This window comes from Lithobates pipiens, unplaced genomic scaffold (genome assembly GCF_037356315.1).
Source record: "Lithobates pipiens isolate NorthernLeopardFrog02 unplaced genomic scaffold, aLitPip1_a1.2 Scaffold_18, whole genome shotgun sequence".
Taxonomy (NCBI): domain Eukaryota; kingdom Metazoa; phylum Chordata; class Amphibia; order Anura; family Ranidae; genus Lithobates; species Lithobates pipiens.
This window is the reverse complement of record NW_027507758.1, coordinates 124,574,333-124,596,332: the sequence shown is the minus strand read 5'-3', so window position 1 is coordinate 124,596,332 and position 22,000 is coordinate 124,574,333. Positions and strand designations below refer to the sequence as shown.

Genomic DNA, 22,000 nt, shown 5'->3' with positions numbered 1-22,000 from the left:
CGCATTACCCCCACCAGATAAAAGGGCGGTTCTCCAGGCCCCATATCAATTATTAGTGTTTCCTCCGGACAGAGGGTAACATGTTCCTGGAACCTGGACCCCTAGGTCTCATGAGCAGGGGCTCTAATGGCTGTTTGGGGTGTATCACTGACCTTTCTCCTCTGCCAGAAGCAGCATCTCCACTAGGGAAGTTGGTTGTGTGGCTGTCCCCTGTTCTCAGTGCCTGGAGAGGACCAGGACCATGCTGATGTTGGGCCCCATAGCGCTGGCTTGTATGTTCAGGGGAAAGAGGAAGCCGTGGCGTTCGAGGGGGGCTACTGCGCTACAAGCTGGCCCACAGGAAGTATCCAGCGAGGGGCACTTCTGGGGCATATGAAGTCATCCTCGGGCGCCAAAGTTGCTGGTTCCGGTCTCCATAAACTGCGTGAACAGGGGATGCTGGCTGCTGGCGTTTGAATGGTGAAGAAGCAGCAGAGGCTGTGGACTACCAGAGGGGCAGGATGGATCCTTCTGCAGTACCCGCACAGGCAGTGGATGCGCAAACAAATTGAGCTACTCATGCAGCAAAGCAGTTTGCCGCACCTGTAAAGAAGGGCTGGTAAAGGATGACCTGGTAGCCTCCTGTCAGAAAATGCTGACTTCTGTTAGGGATGAGATTGCGTCTACCTTTAGCTCATTTAAAACTCTCTTAATTGAAAAGCTTCAGGCTCCCACAGAGGGTCCGTCTCCAATTAGGGCCTCAGTCGGTAGTGCTCCACAACAGATTGTGGCGAAGGAAGACTCTGAGGCTGAAGCCAGTTTTACCCGTTCTTCTCTGGAAGAATCAGGGTCGGATATAGGGCCCAGGGATAGAGAATCCACAAGGGGCTCAGTTACCTTCAGAAGATATTGATGACTTAATAAAAGGCTATCTATACAACACTTGAGTTGGAAGAGGAGAGGGTACAATTGTCTAAACATGATCTTATGTACAAGGGTTTGCATAAGAAAAAGTCTAGAGTTTTTCCAGTGCATAGTTCCCTTGGAGCGGGAAAATCCAGAGAGAGAACCTTTTCTTTTCTAGTAACCTAAAAAGGAGGTTTCCATTTGAAACCGCGCAGCCGTGGAACAAAAATCCTAAGTTAAGACGCATGTCTTTCAAAGGTTTAAAAAAAAAAAAAACTCAGACCTAGCGTTTGACGATATGGGCATGCTTGGGGACCGATGGATAAAAGAGGGGATATCCTTAGTGAATTTCGGCCAGAACCTGGTCAGGTGATGCTGCCTCAAAGTTGCGCCTATGTGGGCTTCCCTTAACAGGTGATTATTTTTTTGGCCCAGGACTGCAGGAGGCTCTGGAACGCACAGCCGATAGAAACAAGGATTTTCCAGAGAAAAAGAAAAAGCTGACAGCTAGAAGTTTTTTTTTTTTTTTTTTTTTTTTTTGTGGCCAAAGTAGGCAGCAGAGTCCTAGAGAAAAGGACAATGGGCCTAAAAAACATTGGACAGGGCACAAAGGCAGGGGTAGAGGGGGCGTCTTCTTTAATCCTCCTCAACAACCCGCCAAGCCACAGTGACTCGTGTCTCCCAGTGGGAGGAAGATTGAAGGCCTTTCTCCCACAATGGGCAGCAGTCACCTAAAATCCTTTCATCCTAGACATAGGGATCAATGGGTACAGGCTGGAATTTTCTCGCCAACCACCAGAGCGATTATTGGTCACCTTCCCTCCCCAAGATTGGGGAAACAGCGAGGGCTCTGGGTCTCCAAATTGGAGACTTGTTAGATCAAAAAGTACTGATCCCTGGTCAGATCAGGGCAAGGTTTTATTCCTATTTGTCATCCGAAAGCCACCAGGAAAGTATCGGCTTACCCTGAACCTTCGGTCTCTAAACCGTTCAATCAGATACAAGCACTTTCGTATGGAGATGATCACAATCAAAAACCTGCTTTACCCAAACTGCTTCATGGCCACTTTGGATTTGAGGGATGCTTATCTGCACATCCCTATCCATCCTTACAAAGATTGAGGCTAGCAGTCAAGATGGGAACAGAGATTCAGCACTTTCATTTTCGAGCCCATTTGGTCTGTCCTCAACCACATGCATTTTTACAAAAGTGTTGGGAGAGGCGCTGGCTCCACTAAGGTTAAAGGCGATAACTATTATCCCTTACCTGGACGACCTCCTAATAGTGGTAGTCATGCCAGAAGTTATTAGTGGATCTCCAGACTGTACCAGTCTTCCTTCATTCCCTAGACTGGTTAATAAACAAAGAAAAGTCTTCCTTAATTTCAGCCCAGAAAGTGACATATCTGTGGTACGACGTTTGCTCAGTAGACCAAACAGTTTTTCTCCCGCTGGAGAAGGTCTCAAAAATGATGCAAACAATGTCAGCCTTACAGACTAATCAGCTGGTCCAGCTTAGAGAGGTTTCAAGAGCAGTGGGTCTGATGACCTTGTGCTTTCCCACAGTGCCATGGGCAAGATTTCATCAATGCCCATTACAGCCTTTGCTACTAAGGATCTTGGACGGAGACGTAAGTTTCCTGGAATCGAGGGTCTTTTTACCCTGGTGGGTAAAAAGAAGCTTTTGGTGGTGGAGGACAAAGCTGCACCTAAAAGAGGTCTTTCATTGTCCATTCCTATATCCCAAAGGATCACTACAGATGCGAGTTCCTGGGGATGGGGAGCCCACCTCAGCAGCACAGTAGCACAGGGAGAATGGTCCTCGAGGGAAACAAGAGCTTCATTGAATCAGAGCTAGCAGTTCAGAGAGCCTTGCAGACATTACAGACGGAAATAATTATTCTGACTGTTGCCTACCTCAACAAATAGGGAGGTACGAGGAGTTGGATACTTTTCCAAATCTATTGCCTAGGAGATTTTATCATGGGCAGAAGGGGGGAATCTAGCCTCAATTACAGCAGTGCACCTGAAGGGGACACAAAACTGTCTCGCAGATTATCTCAGCTGCTACCGGGTAGAGCGAGACAATTGGTCCCTTCATTCCGAAGTCTTTGCGGATCTCACCAACAGATGGGGTTGTCCAGAAGTGGACCTGTTTGCAAATCGGAACAATCACAAGACAGAGAAGTTTTTATCTGAACCCAGCAGATCAATCATTGGGGATTGATGCTCTGGTGAATCCGTAGCCATTCGGCCTCGGTTGCGCCTTCCCGCCGATCAAACTTATTCCGGAAGTCCTCAAAGTTTCTTCTAGAAGAAACAGATCTTATCCTAATTGCCCCTTTCTGGCCCAAGAGGCCATGGTTTTCCCTGCTACAGACTCTGGTCTTGGAGTCTCCACTGAGTCTTCTGAAGAAAGAAGACTTCCTATCACAAGGTCCAGTGTCACGCCCACAGGTGGTTTCCTTAAGCTTGACGGCTTGGTATCTGAAGAAAAGATACTGAGTGCCCAAGGGTTCTCTGACAAAGTAGTCAATACTCTGGTAAATTGCAGAAAACCAATCACTAGATCCATATATTCCAAGGTTTGCAAAAAAACCTTGGAAAAAATGTAACTTGCGGTTATCTGAAAATCAAAGATTAACTCATGATGTTCCTTCAATTTTGGATTTTTTTCAAGAGGGTGTCGACAAAGGTCTTTCAGTTAATACCTTAAAGGTACAGGCGGCAGCTATCCGTGTTTTCCTCCAGTTTAATCTGGAAAATCCCACTATAGCTAGATTTTTCAAATCAATTTCTAGGGCTAGGCCAGTATTGATGAGAACTTGTCCAACTTGGGACCTGTTCCTGGTGCTTCAAGCTCTGGTTGAATTTCCTTTTGAGCCCCTAGAGCAGTGATGGCAAACCTTGGCACTCCAGATGTTTTGGAACTACATTTCCCATGATGCTCTACTACACTGCAGAGTGCATAAGCATCATGGGAAATGTAGTTCCAAAACATCTGGGGTGCCACGGTTCGCCATCACTGCCCTAGAGGATATTTCAGTTAAGTTACTTAGATTAAAAACAATTTTTCTTGTAGCAATCACCTCAGCTCGTAGGGTAAGTGAGTTACAGGCCCTATCAGTGAGGGAACCTTTCCTCACGGTTTTTGAGGATCGAGTTGTTTTGAGAACTGATCCAGGTTTTTTGCCTAAGGTGGCTAGTACATTCCACAGATCTCAGGACAAACCTTTTGTAGGTTCGCCACAGAGCAACCAAGAAAGGAAAGTTTCGTTTTTAGACGTGAGAAGCATTCTCCTTGTCTATCTTGAGGTCACAAAGACCTTTAGAAAAACATGCCTTGTTTGTTCAGGAACACACAAGGGAAAACGTGCATCTAAAGCCACATTGGCTAGATGGATAAAGCAAGCTATCTCTGAAACTTACAAAATTAGAGAAGTACCTCCACCTTTTGTTGCTACACACTCAACAAGAGCCTTGTCTGCGTCTTGTGCTGCCACATGGAACTAATTTTCAGGGCTGCCACATGGTCCAGTTATTCGACCTTCATTAACCACTTGCTTACTGGGCACTTAAACCCCCCTCAGTCCCAGACCAATTTTCAGCTTTCAGCGCTGATGCACTTTGAATGACAATTGCGCGGGCATACAACACTGTACCCAAATGAAATTTTTATCATTTTTTTTCCCACAAATAGAGCTTTCTTTTGGTGGTATTTAGTTACAGCTCGGAGTTTTATTTTTTGCTAAACAAACAAAAAAAGATGCAAAAAAAAAAAAAAAAAATCATGTTTTAATAGTTTGTTATACAATTTTGCAAACGGGTCATTTTTCTCCTTCATTGAAGTGCGCTGATTAGGCGGCACTGATGGCTGCATTGGTGGGCACTGATGGGCTGCATTGGTGGGCACTGATGGGCTGCATTGGTGGGCACTGATGGGCTGCATTGGTGGGCACTGATGGGCTGCATTGGTGGGCACTGATGGGCTGCATTGGTGGGCACTGATAGGCTGCACTGGTGGGCACTGATAGGCATAGTTAAGGTGGCACTAATAGGCACAGATAAGGCGGCACTGATGGGCAAAGATGGGCACAGATAAGATGGCATGTATGGGTGGCACAGATAAGTGGCACGGATGGGCACTGATAGGTACCACTGATAGATGGGACTGATGGGCACTGATAGGTGGCTCTGATAGGTGGCACTGCTGGGCACTGATGGGCGGCACTGATGGGCGGCACTGCTGGGCGGCACTGGGGTGCAGCACCTTTAAGGAAGATTGTGGCACTGCTGGGTGGCACTGTGGGTGGCGCTGTGGGCACTATGGGCACTGCTGGGTGGCACTGATGGGGGGCACTTACTTTCATTCAGGATGGCACTGCGGTGGGCAGGTGGGCACTGGCAGGAGGCACGTGGTCAGCTGTATTGCTGGCCGTGATCGGCTTTTTTTTTCTCTCCTCGCGCTGTCAGCGCGAGGAGGAATAATAACCGATTACCGGCTCCGTTCTGTCACATGATCAGCTGTCATTGGCTGACAGCTGATCACGTGATAAGGGGTCGGGATCGACCCCTTGCACGGATCGATGATCAGGCGAGTCTCGTTGACTCGCCGATCACAGAGCGCGCCACGCGCGCCCCTCGGGGCGCGCAGGCCGCTCGTAACCGGGACGACGTCAATAGACGTAGTCCCGGAAAAGTAGATCCGCGCTAATGCCGTCATTTGGCAATAGCGCGGATCTCAAGTGGTTAAACATTGTCGCCTGGATCTCCTATCTGCTCTGGAGCAGGCATTTGGTCATAAGGTCCTTCAGGCAATTGTCCCTCCCTAGACTGGTAAGTTCTGGCTCATCGTCTCATGGGCTGCACTGGAAGACGCTTGGAGAAAAGCTGAGTTCTATGCATGAAGATAAGAAAAATCTTCATTGTGCAGCAGTCCCCTAATGCCTAACTGAGCTCCATCTCGATCCAGCGATGTGCAAGAGTGGCTCGGCCATCCAGAACTCTCCCCTCAATTGGCTGAGACACAGTAGTGACGTTATTGGCTACCACTGCTGTCGATCAAAGTCAGTTAGCCAATCTGGGGAGAGAGGAGGTGGGTCTGAATAGAGGCTCCATGTCTGAATGGACACGCAGAGCTGCGGCTCAGCTTGGGATGCTTGCTGTGGGGGCACTCGACAAGAGGGAGGGGCCTGGAGGGGCCCGAGAAGGATCTAGGCTGCTCTGTGCAAATCCGCTGCACAGAGCTCCCTTCCTGCGCAGGCCAGTTTTCAGCGCTCTTACTTTGAGTGTCAATTGCGTGGTTATGCAACACTGTACCCATATGACATTTTTTTCACACAAATAGAGCTTTCTTTTGGTGGTATTTAATCCCCACTGGATTTTTTTTTTTTTTGCTAAACCAACAAAAAATTCAGAATATTTTGAAAACATTTTTCATATTTTGTTATAAAATTTTTCAAACGGGTACATTTTCTCCTTCACTGATGGGCGGCACTGATAGGTGACATGGAGAGCTAGCACTGATGGGAACGATAAGATGGCACTGGTGGGCAGCACTGATAATTGACACTGATGAGGCACTCCCGGCATTTTAAGCCAGTGCTGTAGCTGTCTTTTGGCCACAACTTTGCTAGGCTCTGACACCCCACCCCCTCCTCAGAGGATTTGACTGACAGTAGCAGGAGTGAAGTAGAATAGTAAAGTATCGAACCAGGCAGAACTTCAGCAATGCAGGTTTATTAACAGCTGATAACGTACGGGTTTATGTTCAAAGTAGTACAACATACAGGTCTAATTTATACAGTTTCTTACAATGGAGGCATATTGGATATAGGTATTCTTATTCCCTAACCAAATTGAAACAATTATGAATTGTTCTCACCTTGAACCAGAATGCGTCTTTTCTGCCAATTTTTTGGGGATCAGTCGATCGACCAGTGGTCCGGCCCCCCTCACAGAGTTCTGGGTTCCAGGTTGACCAAGTTTGTGAGGGAAATTCACCTGAGACCACACTCTGGAACAAGTTAAGAAGTCTTCTCTGACTCGTACGAGGAGACAAGTTAAGGACAGATATTTGCTCATTGGTTCTGACCTCTATGACCCTTGCAATAGGGCAGCATACACAGAGTTTAGCCTTATGAGCTCCTATCTGACTTGTCTAACAATTGTAGAGCTTGCATTTATATACACTTTTGCAAGCCTATTATTATTTTACAGGATTTATATAGCGCCAACAGTTTACACAGCACTTTACAACATTAGGGCACACATTACAATACAATTCAAGACAGGGGGAATCAGAGGGCCCTGCTCGTTAGAGCTTACAATCTAGGAGGGAGGGTCAAGTTATACAGAAGGGTAATAGCTGTGGGAGATGCGCTAATGAAGAAAATAGTGCAGTTGTTAGCTGGAGGCAGTACACAGCGCACACAGATTCCGAAAATAGCCGAAGATGAACAGCGCCTGCGCCGTGAGTCCAGGTTCTAGCCCCACCATCCAAGTGGACATAGAGTAGGAATATAAAAGAGCCGAGCCCGAAGCGCGGCAAGCCCGTGAGGGGGCCCTCTAATTTTCACAGCCCTATGTCCGCTTGGATGGTGGGGCTACCACCTCGACTCACGGCGTAGGCGGTGTTCATCTTCTGAGATTTTCCGAAGCTTCTTCTGCTCCGTACTGCGCTAGCGCTGCGCAGTACGGGGCGGACACTAAATGATGGCCAGACTGAATATGCCAGAACACCTGCTCCCAAGATTTCAAAGCAGCATCTCAGTATTTTTAACATGGAGGAACCCTTGAAACAAATTTCAGATCTTAGGGAACCTCTGCCACTTGTTACTATACCCCCAGCTTACAGCACATTAGCATGGTGGTCAGAAGGAAGAACATGCCCCTTACTGATCACTTGGTAACTTACCTGAGAAGCAGAAATTTACAGGGAACACTTAGAAACCTCAGGAGGAAACCTAGTTGGGGAAACCCTAATCCAAAGGAAGCCTAATGGTACTGCTTCAATTAGACAGATTTCCTGTTTGTTCTTTCCATTGGACCTCTTATGGGGCTTTTTGTTTCAAAACCCAGTGTATAAGGGATTTGATTACAAGAGTTCAAAAACAAATACCCCCTACTGCGCGGTTTAGTGCCTACTTCACCAGATCAGTTGGAGTATCCTGTGCCTTTAAGCGCCAAGCCTCTGTCTCCCAACAGGCCACCCGGCCTTCTGTTCCTACCTTTTCAAATATTTTACCAGGTGAATGTCTACTGTTCTGAGGATGCAGCTTTTGACTTCAAGGTGGCACTTTATTACCCCTTTTTTTTTTTCAGTCAAGGCACCCTTTGAAACATATGTTCAGTCTCAAGAGCTCATTCACACGTGAGGTTAGGGGGCAGTAAAGCAATGTAGTTGATGTGTGGTTTTTTTTTTTACAACTCCCAAACTATTCTCCCTTTACCTGCAAAGGCAGAAGCCAGGGTTGTACACTTGCTGCGATGCTTTGCAGCTGTGGCAGGAATTATACCAAAGTCAAATCTTCTGTTTTCTAGTACCTTAACCACTTCCCGACCGCCGCACGACGATGTACGTCGACAGAATGGCACGGGCAGGCATATGGGCGTACATGTACGTCCCTGCCTTCCCGCGGGTCGGGGGCCCGATCGGGCCCCCGCCCGGTGCCCGCGGCGGTCGGTATTCGTTCGGGAGCGATCCCGGACGAGGGGACGGCCATTCATTCATGGCCACCCCCTCGCGATCGCACGATCGACGAATAGAAAGTTTTCGTGACATCACTTCCTCTCCTGTAATGTAAACACAGGAGAGGAAGTGATGTAATCTCTCCTCCGTGTCAGTATTTTTCGTTCCGACACCGAGGAGAGAGGATCGGTGAGTTGCACCAACACGACACTACACAGTAGAACATGCCAGGCACACTCACACCCCCCCGATCACCCCCCCAATTACCCCTGCCCCCCAGTCACAGTGACACCAATGTCCATTTTTTTTTTTTTTTTTGCATTGGTGTCATTTGTGACTGTAATAACTGTTAGGGCAGTTAGGGTTAGCCCCCTTTAGTTCTAATGTACCCCCCTAACCCCCCAATAAAGGTTTAACCCCGTGATCACCCCCCATCGCCAGTGTCACTAAGGCTGGGTTCACATTGCAGCGGTTTATGAGAACGAATGTGATTTGCACCGCACTGCAGTGCAAATCACATCCGATCTCTGTGCGATTCGAGTTCAGCCATTCGCCGCACCCGCCGCAAATTCGCACGGGACCCTTTTTTTGGTCCGCAATAGAATCGGATCGCATGGGTGTTCACACCATGCGATCCGAGTTTGCAGATCGCACTGCGATATGCGAACTGATCTGGGGGTGTCATTAACATTTCACTGACACTCCCAGCAGTTCGCATAGGGCAGTGTGAACTGCCGCCGGGAGGCATGCGATGCGGGAACCCGCCGCGGATTCGTGGCGTTCCCGCATCACTCCAGTGTGAACCCAGCCTAATAAGCGATCATTTTTCTGATCGCTGTATTAGTGTCACAGGTGACGCTAGTTAGGCAGGTAGGTATTTAGGTTCGCCGCAGCTTTTTATAGTGCCAGGGACCCCCATATACTACCGCATAAAGCCCCCTGATTGCCCCCTAGTTAACCCTTTCACCAGTGATCACCATATAACTGTTACAGGTGACGCTGGTTGGTTAGTTATTTTTTTATAGTTTCAGGGCACCCGCCATTTATTACCTAATAAAGGTTTAACCCCCTGATCACCCAGCGGGTGTCATTTGTGACTGTAATAACTGTTAGGGCAGTTAGGGTTAGCCCCCTTTAGTTCTAAGGTACCCCCCTAACCCCCCCAATAAAGGTTTAACCCCGTGATCACCCCCCGTCGCCAGTGTCACTAAGGCTGGGTTCACATTGCAGCAGTTTATGAGAACGGATGTGATTCGCACCGCACTGCAGTGCAAATCACATCCAATCTCTGTGCGATTCGAGTTCAGCCATACAGATAGTATGGCTGAATTCGTGTCGCACCCGCCGCAAACTCGCACGGGACCCTTTTTTTGGTCCGCAGCAGAATCGGATCGCATGGGTGTTCACACCATGCGATCTGAGTTTGCAGATCGCACTGCGATATGCGAACTGATCTGGGGGTGTCATTAACATTTCACTGACACTCCCAGCAGTTCGCATAGGGCAGTGTGAACTGCCGCCGGGAGGCATGTGATGCGGGAACCCGCCGCGCATTCGTGGCGTTCCCACATCGCTCCAGTGTGAACCCAGCCTAATAAGCGATCATTTTTCTGATCGCTGTATTAGTGTCACAGGTGACGCTAGTTAGGCAGGTAGGTATTTAGGTTCGCCGCAGCTTTTTATAGCGCCAGGGACCCCCATATACTACCGCATAAAGCCCCCTGATTGCCCCCTAGTTAACCCTTTCACCAGTGATCACCATATAACTGTTACAGGTGACGCTGGTTGGTTAGTTATTTTTTTATAGTTTCAGGGCACCCGCCATTTATTACCTAGTCTCACTAGTGTACCCCTAAATTTAGGGGTGTCTACTTTCCAAAATGGGGTCATTTGGGGGGGGGGGGTTTGTGCCATCTTGGCATTTTATGGCCTTCAAAACTGTAACGCCCTTAGAAAGCCTGAAGGCGGTGCTTGGTTTTCGGGGCCCCGTACGCGGCTAGGCTCCCAAAAAGTCCCACATATGTGGTATCCCCGTACTCAGGAGAAGCAGCAGAATTTATTTTGGGGTGTAATTTCACATATGCCCATAGCATGCGTGAGCAATATATCATTTAGTGACAACTTTGTGAAAAAAAAAAAAAAAAGTTTGTAATTTTCCCGCAACTTGTGGCAAAATATAAAATATTCCATGGACTCAACATGCCTCTCAGCAAATAGCTTGGGGTGTCTACTTTCTAAAATGGGGTCATTTGTGGGGGTTTTGTGCCATCTTGGCATTTTATGGCCTTCCAAACTGTAATAGGTAGTGAGGAGTGAAGTCAAATATTTACGCCCTTAGAAAACCTGAAGGCGGTTCTTGGTTTTCGGGGCCCCGTACGCGGCTAGGCTCCCAAAAAATCCCACATATGTGGTATCCCCGTACTCAGGAGAAGCAGCAGAATTTATTTTGGGGTGTCATTTCACATATGCCCATAGCATGTGTGAGCAATATATCATTTAGTGACAACTTTGTGTAAAAAAAAAAAAAAAAAAAAAAAAAAAAATTTCTTGTCATTATTCAATCGCTTGAGGCAAAAAAATAAAATATTCAATGGGCTCAACATGCCACTTATCAATTTCCTTAGGGGGTCTACTTTCCAAAATGGGGTCATTTGGGGGGGTTTTGTACTGCCCTGCCATTTTAGCACCTCAAGAAATGAGATAGGCAGTCGTAAACTAAAAGCTGCGTAAATTCCAGAAAACGTACCTTAGTTTGTAGATGTGACAACTTTTGCGCAAACCAATAAATATACAATTATTGACTTTTTTTTTACCAAAGACATGTGGCTGAATACATTTTGGCCTAAATGTATGACTAAAATTGAGTTTATTGGATTTTTCTAATAACAAAAAGTAGAAAATATCATTTTTTTCAAAATTTGCGGTCTTTTTACGTTTATATCGCAAAAAATAAAAATCGCAGAGGCAATCAAATACCATCAAAAGAAAGCTCTATTTGTGGGAAGAAAAGGACGCAAATTTTGTTTGGGTACAACATTGCATGACCGCGCAATTACCAGTTAAAGCAGCGCAGTGCCAAATTGTAAAAAGACCTCTGGTCATTTACCAGCAAAATGGTCCGGTCTGAAAGTGGTTAAAGGGAGCATATAGTAATTGTAATAAACAAAAATATGTATGACTGTCTAAATATAAATACATTTGTATGGTGTTTATTCATTTTTAAGTTTGTTTCAATTGAAAAGCATTGCTACAGTGGACTTTAAAGGTGCCCATTCACACTATTGCTCTGCAGTAGCATACATTTAATATGTATAGGTACTATGCAGGGCTTTTTATTCTAAAGGCACCCCAACACAACTTGCCAATGCATGCATGTTTCGATTCCCTGCCAAAAATGTTACATGCATCTATTTTCTAAGGCAGCCCAGTTACATAAATCAATTCAAGTTAACACCAAATGGGCCCTTAATGTTTGCATTCAATAACAAAAGGAAGTGCAAAATCGTAAAAAGCAAGTCCCATCACCTCAAGTGGTTAATCATTATTACAGGTTTGGTAATTAACATTGCACTTGTGCCTGAGGACCATTCTGTTTGAGGACTAGATATTTTTATATTCTGAAAGAAGTCATTCAATATACAGTAGGTAGGACAGAAAATGAGGCCCCCTGTCCCTATAATAGCAGACCGTATGGTTCTATCCAATTACTGCAGGTTTTGCATCACCAAATGTTGATTTATTTATGTATGTATTACATGCTGTGAAAACTTTGATAAATGGCTTGCTAGTGCAGAAAGTTAGATGGATTTGTTTTTCCCCAAAGGTGGTCTTATGGGTCCTGTTCGAATGATTTCATCTGGTCATGAGTTGACAACGGATTACGATGAAAAAACTCTTCATGAACTCGGATTTAAGGACATGCAGGTATTATTATGTAATTGACTTGACTTGCTATTTTCAGGGCCGTCTTTAAGGCAGGGCAAAAGGGGCAACTGCCCTGGGCCCTGTCATTGTTGTGGGGCCCAAAGCAGCTGCCTCATACTTGCCAACTATCCCAGTTTACATTCCCTTTAAGTTTTACTCCTGTGCTGCTACTAATGCTGCCCAGCTCTGCCCTATTGTTGTGTACAGATGACTCACCTGCAGACCTGTGTTTACATGTAAATACTGGCATTCATATGTAAATAGCAGTGACATGCATATGTAAATAGCTGAGGCCAACTACATTGATATGTAAATAAAGGCAGCATTCATAGGTATATCATGCCCCCCCGCAGTGAGGAGAAGATGTACTGTAACCTATAGCAACCAGTGAGCAGTATTACTGTACAGCAATCTTTAGCAGCCAATCAACAAGCAGAAATGTGCTGTAACTTCTAACAACTAATCAGTGAGCCCTAAGGAGTGCTGTAACCTCTAGCAACCAGTCAGTGAGCAGTAATGATATGCTGTAACCTCTGGCAACCAATCACAATCGCTGCCTGATCTGATACAGTAAACTGATTTTAAGTCTAGCTGATATTTATTGTATGTCTCAGAGAAGGTGGAGAGCGAAATTGCATGGGGGGAGGGGGGCCCTAAGAAAATTTTTGCCCAGGGTCCAATCAATATTAAAGACGGCCCTGGCTATTTTTCTTTATTTGATTCAATTTTTCTAACCGTTTAAACTTCTGTCTCTTATTCCTTATGAATAGCTGTTGGCATCATACTTGCTAAATAAATTTATTCCTTTGTTCAGAGTTGTAACTACAAAGTTACAGGCAGGTTTCAGATATTTTTTCTTCCAGGTTCTAGGATAACAGAACGGTTTTGTGCCAATATCTTTAGTCTTTAAGCCCACTACAGTTGCAAATGATTTTTCAAAATAAAACCAACTTCACTGCCATTGTCACCAACACATTCAGGAAACAAAACCTGAACTTAGTTGCAATACATTTTTGACTGTCGTCCTCAACCCTTGCAGGTGTCCTCCTTTTTTTTTTTTTTTTCTTCAGTGGTTAAAGTGGAGCTCCAGTCTCCTGTGCAATCATTAGGCCAGCAGCTACACAAATTGTAGCTGCTGACTTTTAATAGCCACTCATCTGTCCATTGATCCAGCTGTTCTCCCCTCCTGTCGTCTGTCCCTGGCATGTTAACTGTGGGCACCCAGCTGTGACAGCAGCTCCACAGCTGGGTGCCACTGCGCATGCGTGAGTGGCACTGCGCCTTGTGTATGGTTCCGTAGCCTTCTGGGACCTGTCACTTGTCCCAGAAGACTGCAGAAGGAGGAGAACTTCCGGGTTTGATCGCCTAGGCGATCGGAGCGCAAGTAGGAGCCTGGGTACCTGTGAAGATCGGGTACCGCTCCCCAAAAGTGCAATTTCTTCACCAGGAGCAGAGAAGGAAGCCTCAGAGCAGAACTTCTCCTTTTGGGTGCAGCTCTGCTTTTAAAAGCTTACCAGACTTTTAGTTGTAACTGAAGGGAAATGGAATAGAGGAAAATGAAAAAGCTGATTTATTGTATCTAGAGCAGTTCTCAAACTTTGTACGAATTTATGTTAATATAGATATATATTATATATATTTCACAAAAGTGAGTACACCCCTCACATTTTTGTATGTCTAAACCTTTGGCAACAAAAGTGAGTACACCCCTAAGTGAAAATGTCCAAATTGGGCCCAAAGTGTCAATATTTTGTTTGGCCATCATTATTTTCCAGCACTGCCTTAACCCTCCTGGGCATGGAGTTCACCAACGCTTCACAGGTTGCCACTGGAGTCCTTTTCCACTCCTCCACGATAACGTTGTGGAGCTGGTGGATGTTGGAGATCTTGCGCTCCTCCACCTTCCGCTTGAGGATGCCCCACAGATGCTATAGGGTTTAGGTCTGGAGACATGCTTGGCCAGTCCATGACCTTTACCCTCATCTTCTTTAGCAAGGCAGTGGTCATCTTGGAGGTGTGTTTGGGGTTGTTACCATGTTGGAATACTGCCCTGCGGCCCAGTCTCTGAAGGGAGGGGATCATGCTCTGCTTCAGTATGTCACAGGACATGTTGGCATTCATGGTTCCCTCAATGAACTGTAGCGCCCCAGACCATGACACTCCCACCACCATGCTTAACTGTAGGCAAGACGCACTTGTCTTTGTACTCCTCACCTGGTAGCGGCCACACACGCTTGACATCTGAACCAAATAAGTTTATCTTGGTCTTATCAGATCACAGGACATGGTTCCAGTAATCCATGTTCTTAGTCTGCTTGTCTTCAGCAAGCTGTTTGCAGGCTTTCTTGTGCATTATCTTTAGAAGAGGCTTCCTTCTGGGATGACAGCCATGCAGACCAGTTTGATGCAGTGTGCGGTGTATGGTCTGAGCACTGACAGGATGACCCCTTCAACCTCTGCAGCAATGCTGGCAGCACTCATATGTCTGCTTCCCAAAGACAACCTCTGGATATGATGCTGAACAAGTGCACTCCACTTCTTTGGTCGACCATGACGGGTCCTGTTGAACCGCTGTATGGTCTTGGCCACCATGCCGCAGCTTAGTTTCAGGGTCTTGGCAGTCTTCTTTAGCCTAGGCCATCTTTATGTAGAGCAACAATTCTTTTTTCAGAGCCTTAGTTCTTTGCCATGAGGTGTCATGTTGAACTTCCAGTGACCGTTATGAGAGAGTAAGAGCGATAACTCCACATTTAAGACACCTGCTCCCCATTCACACCTGAGACCTTTTAACACTAACAAGTCACATGACACCAGGGCCACAGGGCATTTTCACTTAGTGGTGTACTCACTTTTGTTGCCAGTGGTTTAGACATGGCTATGTGTTGAGTTATTTTGAGGGGACAGCAAATTTACACTGTTATACAAGCTGTACACTCACTACTTTATATTGTGGCAAAGTGTCATATGTGTGTGTGTGTATGTATGCATGTGTGTGTATATTTTATATATAATATGTGTGTGTTGTAATTTGCCTCCACCATTGTTTCTTCTTGCTGGAGGTCATCATTTTGCTGAAGCTCAGAGCCCCTGAACAACAGTAAATCATAAAGCGTAATGAAACCCATCGATTTTAACCACTTGCTTACTGGGCACTTAAACCCCCCCTCAGTCCCAGACCAATTTTCAGCTTTCAGCGCTGATGCTCTTTGAATGACAATTGCGCGGACATACAACACTGTACCCAAATGAAATTTTTATCATTTTTTTTCCCACAAATAGAGCTTTCTTTTGGTGGTATTTAGTTACAGCTCGGAGTTTTATTTTTTGCTAAACAAACAAAAAAAATGCAAAAAAATAAAAAAAATAAATCATGTTTTAATAGTTTGTTCTAAAATTTTGCAAACGGGTCATTTTTCTCCTTCATTGAAGTGCGCTGATTAGGTGGCACTGATAGGCTGCATTGGTGGGCACTGATGGGGGCTGCATTGGTGGGCACTGATGGGGGCTGCATTGGTGGGCACTGATGGGGGCTGCATTGGTGGGCACTGATGGGCTGCATTGGTGGGCACTGATGGGCTGCATTGGTGGGCACTGATGGGCTGCATTGGTGGGCACTGATGGGCTGCATTGGTGGGCACTGATGGGCTGCATTGGTGGGCACTGATGGGCTGCATTGGTGGGCACTGATGGGCTGCACTGGTGGGCACTGATGGGCTGCACTGGTGGGCACTGATGGGCTGCACTGGTGGGCACTGATGGGCTGCACTGGTGGGCACTGATGGGCTGCACTGGTGGGCACTGATGGGCTGCACTGGTGGGCACTGATGGGCTGCACTGGTGGGCACTGATGGGCTGCACTGGTGGGCACTGATGGGCTGCACTGGTGGGCACTGATGGGCATAGTTAAGGCGGCACCGATGGGTGGCACCGATGGGTGGCACGGATGGGTACCAATGATAGATGGGACTGATAGGTGGCTCTGATGGGCGGCACTGCTGGGCACTGATGGGCGGCACTGGGGTGCAGCACCTTTGAGGCAGATTGTGGGCACTGTGGGTGGCACTGTGGGTGGCACTGTGGGTGGCACTGTGGGTGGCACTGTGGGTGGCACTGTGGGCGCCACTGACGGGGGGCACTAACTTTTATTAAATTGGCACTGCAGGGGGCAGGTGAGCGCTTGCATTTCTGGCCGTGATCGGGACTAATGTCCCGATCACGGCCGCCGGTGATCGGCTTTTTTTTTTTCTCCTCGCGCTGTCAGCGCGAGGAGGAATAATAGCCGATTGCCGGCTCCGTTCTATCACATGATCAGCTGTCATTGACTGACAGCTGATCACGTGATAAGGGGTCGGGATCGACCCCTTGCACGGATCTGTGATCAGGCGAGTCTCATGGACTCGCCGATCACAGGGCGCGCGCAGGCCGCTCGTACACGGGACGACGTCAATAGACGTAGTCCCGGAAATGTAGGTCCGCGCTAATGCCGTCATTTGGCAATAGCGCGGTACCGAAGTGGTTAAAGTGGAACTTTAGTCAGAGAATTAAGTCCTGCTAGATCACTTCTTCAGGCTGGCCTCTTCTGAAAGTATAGCTATGTGCACATTTAAAAAAAAATGCCTATACTGTTTATAATCCAGTAATACACTATCTCACCCTGCTCTGCATGTTCTCAGTAGCTCTCCAGTTTTAGGCATTGCTGAATTTGTAGAGGCCGATCTGCTGACAGCCTTAAAGCAGAATTAAAACTACCAAGGAATATTCAGTACAACAAATACTCTTGCACATAAATGTGTTAGCCCCACAGTTCAAAGTTCAGGATGCTGCCCTCAAGGATAGGGCTATCCTAGCAATCAAACAAAAAAACAGAAAAGAGAGGGCGCACCGGCCTTGTGCATTATACTTTAACAAGTTTATTTAAAAGAACACACAAAACTACTCACAAAGGTAGATGAAAAACGCTTAAAATAGTCTTTGACTTGTGACAGTCTGTCTGCTGATAGCAGTCTCCAGATCCTACAAAGAGGACATCAAACCGTTGCTGGCTGACGTGTTTCAAAAGTTACACCTTCTTCAGGGCCGTGGTGCTGCACATGTGATCAGTTATGACACCAGCCTTTTGATGGTTTGACAGTTTGGTTTAGGAAACAAGCAAATATGACCGTCATTAATCCCGCTATTACAGGAATGTAACTTTTTTTGAAACCGATGGGTTTAGTTTTGCAGTATGATTTACTTCAGCTCAGGGGCTCTGGACTTGAGCAACATGGCATCTACCAGGAAGGAAGAAATCGGAGCAATGCTAGAGGCAATTTGTAGGACACCCTCATTTTTGGTAGCCTAATTATTAATGTGGAGTGTATGTTCTTTGCTAAAGAACATTGTTTTTTTTATCAGGTTGTTATGGGTAAAGTTCCACTTTAACGGTTTCAAATAACAGTTACATTCCTAGAATACTAGTGTCCTGAACCAAACTGTGAAACCATCAAATGGCTGCTGTCATAATTGATCACATGTGCAGCACCATGACAGTTTCAGATCAAACAGTAGCTAAGATGGCAGCTTCCTTGGCTGTTAAGGACAGGAGGATTTAGTTCTGCTTTAACCACTTAAGGACTAGAGGATTTCCCCCTTAATGACCAGGCCATTTTTTGTGATACGGCACGGTCGTGCGATGCTGTATCCAAACAAAATTGGCGTCTTTTTTTTTTTTTTTTTTTTTTTTAACCACAAATAGAGCTTTCTTTTGGTGGTATTTGATCACCTCCGCATTTAATTTTTTGCGCTATAAACAAAAAAGTCAATTGTTTGAAGAAAAAAAATACATTTTTATGTAGCACTAACCCCCGAAGGAGCTGCTGGTTTGATTGGGCTTACCGTTACCTTCACCTCAATTTGCGTGTTTCGGGATTTCCATGGTAGATGGCCCAGAAACTTTAGAGATTGACAACAGATCTGCTTAAAGGGATTTTTATTTACAAAAACGTAGTTAACCAACAGTCTCTCAGTATAGGATCAGAGGGTTAGGAGAAAAAAGTCCAGGTACTTTTAGTGTCGGTCAATAATAAAGAACTTGCTTACTTTGGCTGAATCCAGAGAATTGTCATTCACAGCTGGATGTTCACGCTAGTTGGAGAGTCCCTCTCTCCCAAGGCCTAGCAGCCAACAGGGTGCTTAAATCAGGAACAAGTCTCTGCCACAGACTGTTGTAGAGCATGAACAAGGAAACCTGAATACTTGTAGAACACTTGTGTGGTACCTGTATCTTTGAGCCAGTTCGGCGGTACCTCAGCCTCACCAGGCTCTTGCTTAGAAGCCAGCCCGTGCCTGGCCTTCTTCTGAAGAGTCCTCCCATGGATAGCTACGAAGTTGCTGGGCCTCTCCACAACCGGAGACGGCACCGGATCACCTCCGAATCCTTTCCTTAGTTTCCTTGCCTCGGGCTAGCCAGCCCCGAGACATAAAATCAGGTGGATCCACACCCCAGGCCATAGCCTTCCTGAGGGCTGGTCAGGAGGACCAGGACCATGGAGTAAGAACATACTTCTCGACCGTACTGGGCTGGCTCAGAGAGAAAGTAACATTAAAGCACCCAACCAGACTGTGTTTCCATGCCTGCCAGAAGAGACCGTGCCCCCTATGGCCAGGCTGAACACCCTATAGTCCAGTCAGACTGATGCTGAGGTCAAAATTTTAGAATTATACCCAAACTAAACTGCAGTTCAGGTGTAACATTAAGTTTCAAAAACCTAGCGCGTGCTCTTCAGGAGCCGGCGCTACATTTACTTTTTGCTATAATAAATATCCCAAAGAAAAAATTAATTTCTTCATCAGTTTAGGCCAATGCGTACTCTTCTACATCTTTTTTGGTTTAAAAAAAAAAAAAAAATTGCAATAAGCGTATATTGATTGGTTTCTGCAAAAGTTATAGCTACAAAATGTATGGCTTTTTTTTTTTTTCTACTAGTAATGACGGGGATCAGTGATGTATATATATTTTTGGACTGCGACATTCCGGCGGACAGATCTTACACTTGACGCCTTTTTGGGACCATTGATATTTATACAGCTATCGGAGCTAAAAATAGCCACTGATTACTGTATAAATGTCACTGCCAGGGAATGGGTGAACACTAGGGGCCAATCAAGGGGTTAAGTGTGTTCCCTGGGATTTGTTGCTAACTGTATGTGGGCTGGGCTAACTGGAGGAGGAAAGAGATCGCTTTTTCCTACTAAATAGAAACAGATCTGGCTCTCCTTCCCTGACAGAATGATCTGTTTACACCGACAGATCCCTGTTCTGCTGGTCTCTGGAGCGATCGTGGGTGGCCGGCGGACACGGAGTCCGCCGGACCTGCTGGTTGGCTCCCCCCATTCGTGAATCCACAGCAGGCGGTCCATACCTAGGTAAAGTCAGCAGTTCAACCTCTACAAATTTGGCTGTGCCTAAAAATGGAGAGCAACTGAGGATGTGCAGAGCCGGATGAAACTGTGTATTGCTGGGTTTTTCACAGCATAGGCACTTATTTCTAATGTTTTACATAGCTATACCTGCAAAAGCAGTCAGCTTAACCCTTTTCATGACTAAGCCTATTTTTGACATTGGTGTCCATATTTTTTGCCAGAAAATTACTTAGAACCCCCAAACATCATACATATTTTTCTAGCAGAGAATCTAGAGAATAAAATGGAGATTGTTGCAATATTTTGTGCAGCGGTGTTTTAAACGCAACTTTTTGGGAAAAGGGACACTTTCATGAATTAAAAAAAATCAAATAAACGGTAAAGTTAGCCCAATTTTTTTGTGATGTTACGCCAAGTAAATAGATACCAAACATGTCACGCTTTATAATTGCACGCACTCGTGGAATGACGACAAACTAGTACCTAAAAATCTCCATAGGCGAAGCTTTTAAATTTTTTTTTTTTTTTTTTTTACGGTTGCCAGGTTAGAGTTACAGAGGAGGTCTAGTGTTCGAATTATTGCTCTCGCTCTGACGATCGCGGCGATACCTCACGTGTGATTTGAACACAGTTTACATATGCGGGCGCGATTTCCGTATGCCTTTTTGTTTGCTGCGCGAGCTCGCAGCGACGGGGGCGCTTTAAAAAAAAAATTCTGATTTATTTTAAAATTAAGAAAAAAAAAATGTGATCACTTTTATTGCTGTCACAAGGAATGTAAACATCCCTTGTGACAGTAATAGGTGGTGACAGGTACTCCTTTATGGAGGGATCGGGGGTCTAAAAGACCTGCAATCCCTCCTTTGCACTTCAAAGTATTCAGATCGCCATTTTCGGCGATTCTGAATACTGTATATTTTTTTAAAACCGGCGCCATTGGCAGCCGAGTAAATGGGAAGTGACGCCATGATGTCGCTTCCGTGTTTACGATCAGGACCCTGGGCGCCGGAGGCATCGGACTGTCGATCGAGGCTCCTGATGGAACAGGAGCCCCGGTAAGCTGGAAAGCCGATCACCAGCTCTAAAAAACGGTACCGGGATGATGCCTGCAGCTGCAGGCATCATCCCGGTATAACCCCCGAAAGCCGAGTACGCACATCTGCGTTCACTTGGCGGCAAAGGGTTAAAGTGATCTAGCAGAACTTAATTTTCTGACTAAAGTTCAACTTTAACCACTTTCCGACCACTGCATGCTGATATACGTCAGCACAATGGCAGCGGTGGGCAAATAGGCGTATCTGTACGCCCCCTTTAAGAGGCGGGCATAGCAGGCTGATGCGCCCGCCACGTATGGTGTGACTGTGCCCGCGGAACCAGCGAACTCTGTCTGCCGGTCTCCCGGCGATCGTGTCACTGAGCCTCAGAACAGGGAAAAGTAAATTTAAACAAGGCATTGCCCCGTTCTGCCTTGTGATATGACAAAGATCACTGCTCCCTGTCTCCCCCCCAGTTAGAATCACTCTCCTTAGACACACTTAACCCCTTCATTGACCCCTAGTGGTTAACCCCCTCACTGATCGCTGTATAAATGACAATGGTCCCAAAATGGGGTCAAAAGTGTCCGATGTGCCTGCCATTATGTCGCAGTCCCAATAAAAAATCAGATTGCCGCCATTACTAATAAAAAATAAAAATGCAATAAAACTATCCCATATTTTGTAGACGCTATAACTTTTTCGCAAACCAATCAATATACACTTATTGTGACTTTTTTTTTTTTTCTCCAAAAAATACGCAGAATACATATCAGACTAAACTAAGGAAAACATTTTTTTTATGTTTTTGAGGGATATTTATTATAGCAAAAAGTAAAAAAATATTGCGTTTTTCAAAATTGTCGCTTTTTTTTATTTTTTTATAGCACAAAAAATAAAAACCGCAGAGGTGATCAAATGCCACCAAAATAAATCTCTATTTGTGGGGGGGGGGGGGAAATAGATACATTTTGTTTGGGTGCAACATCGCATGACCGCGCAATTGTCAGTTAAAACTACGCAGTCCCGAATCGCAAAAAGTGCTCTAGTCAGGAAGGGGGTAAAA

General features: G+C 45.9%; 1 protein-coding gene across 5 annotated transcripts in view; it reads left to right on the top strand.

The window, feature by feature from the left end:
- The window catches only part of USP34 (ubiquitin specific peptidase 34), a 305,275-nt gene that overhangs the window by 116,709 nt on the left and 166,566 nt on the right, over window positions 1–22,000 (top strand). For all 5 annotated transcript variants that reach the window (XM_077486073.1, XM_077486072.1, XM_077486074.1 and 2 more), the window contains one exon: window positions 12,399–12,499. In XM_077486073.1, coding sequence (XP_077342199.1) covers window positions 12,399–12,499 — 101 coding nt within the window. The remainder of the gene's footprint in view (window positions 1–12,398; window positions 12,500–22,000) is intronic.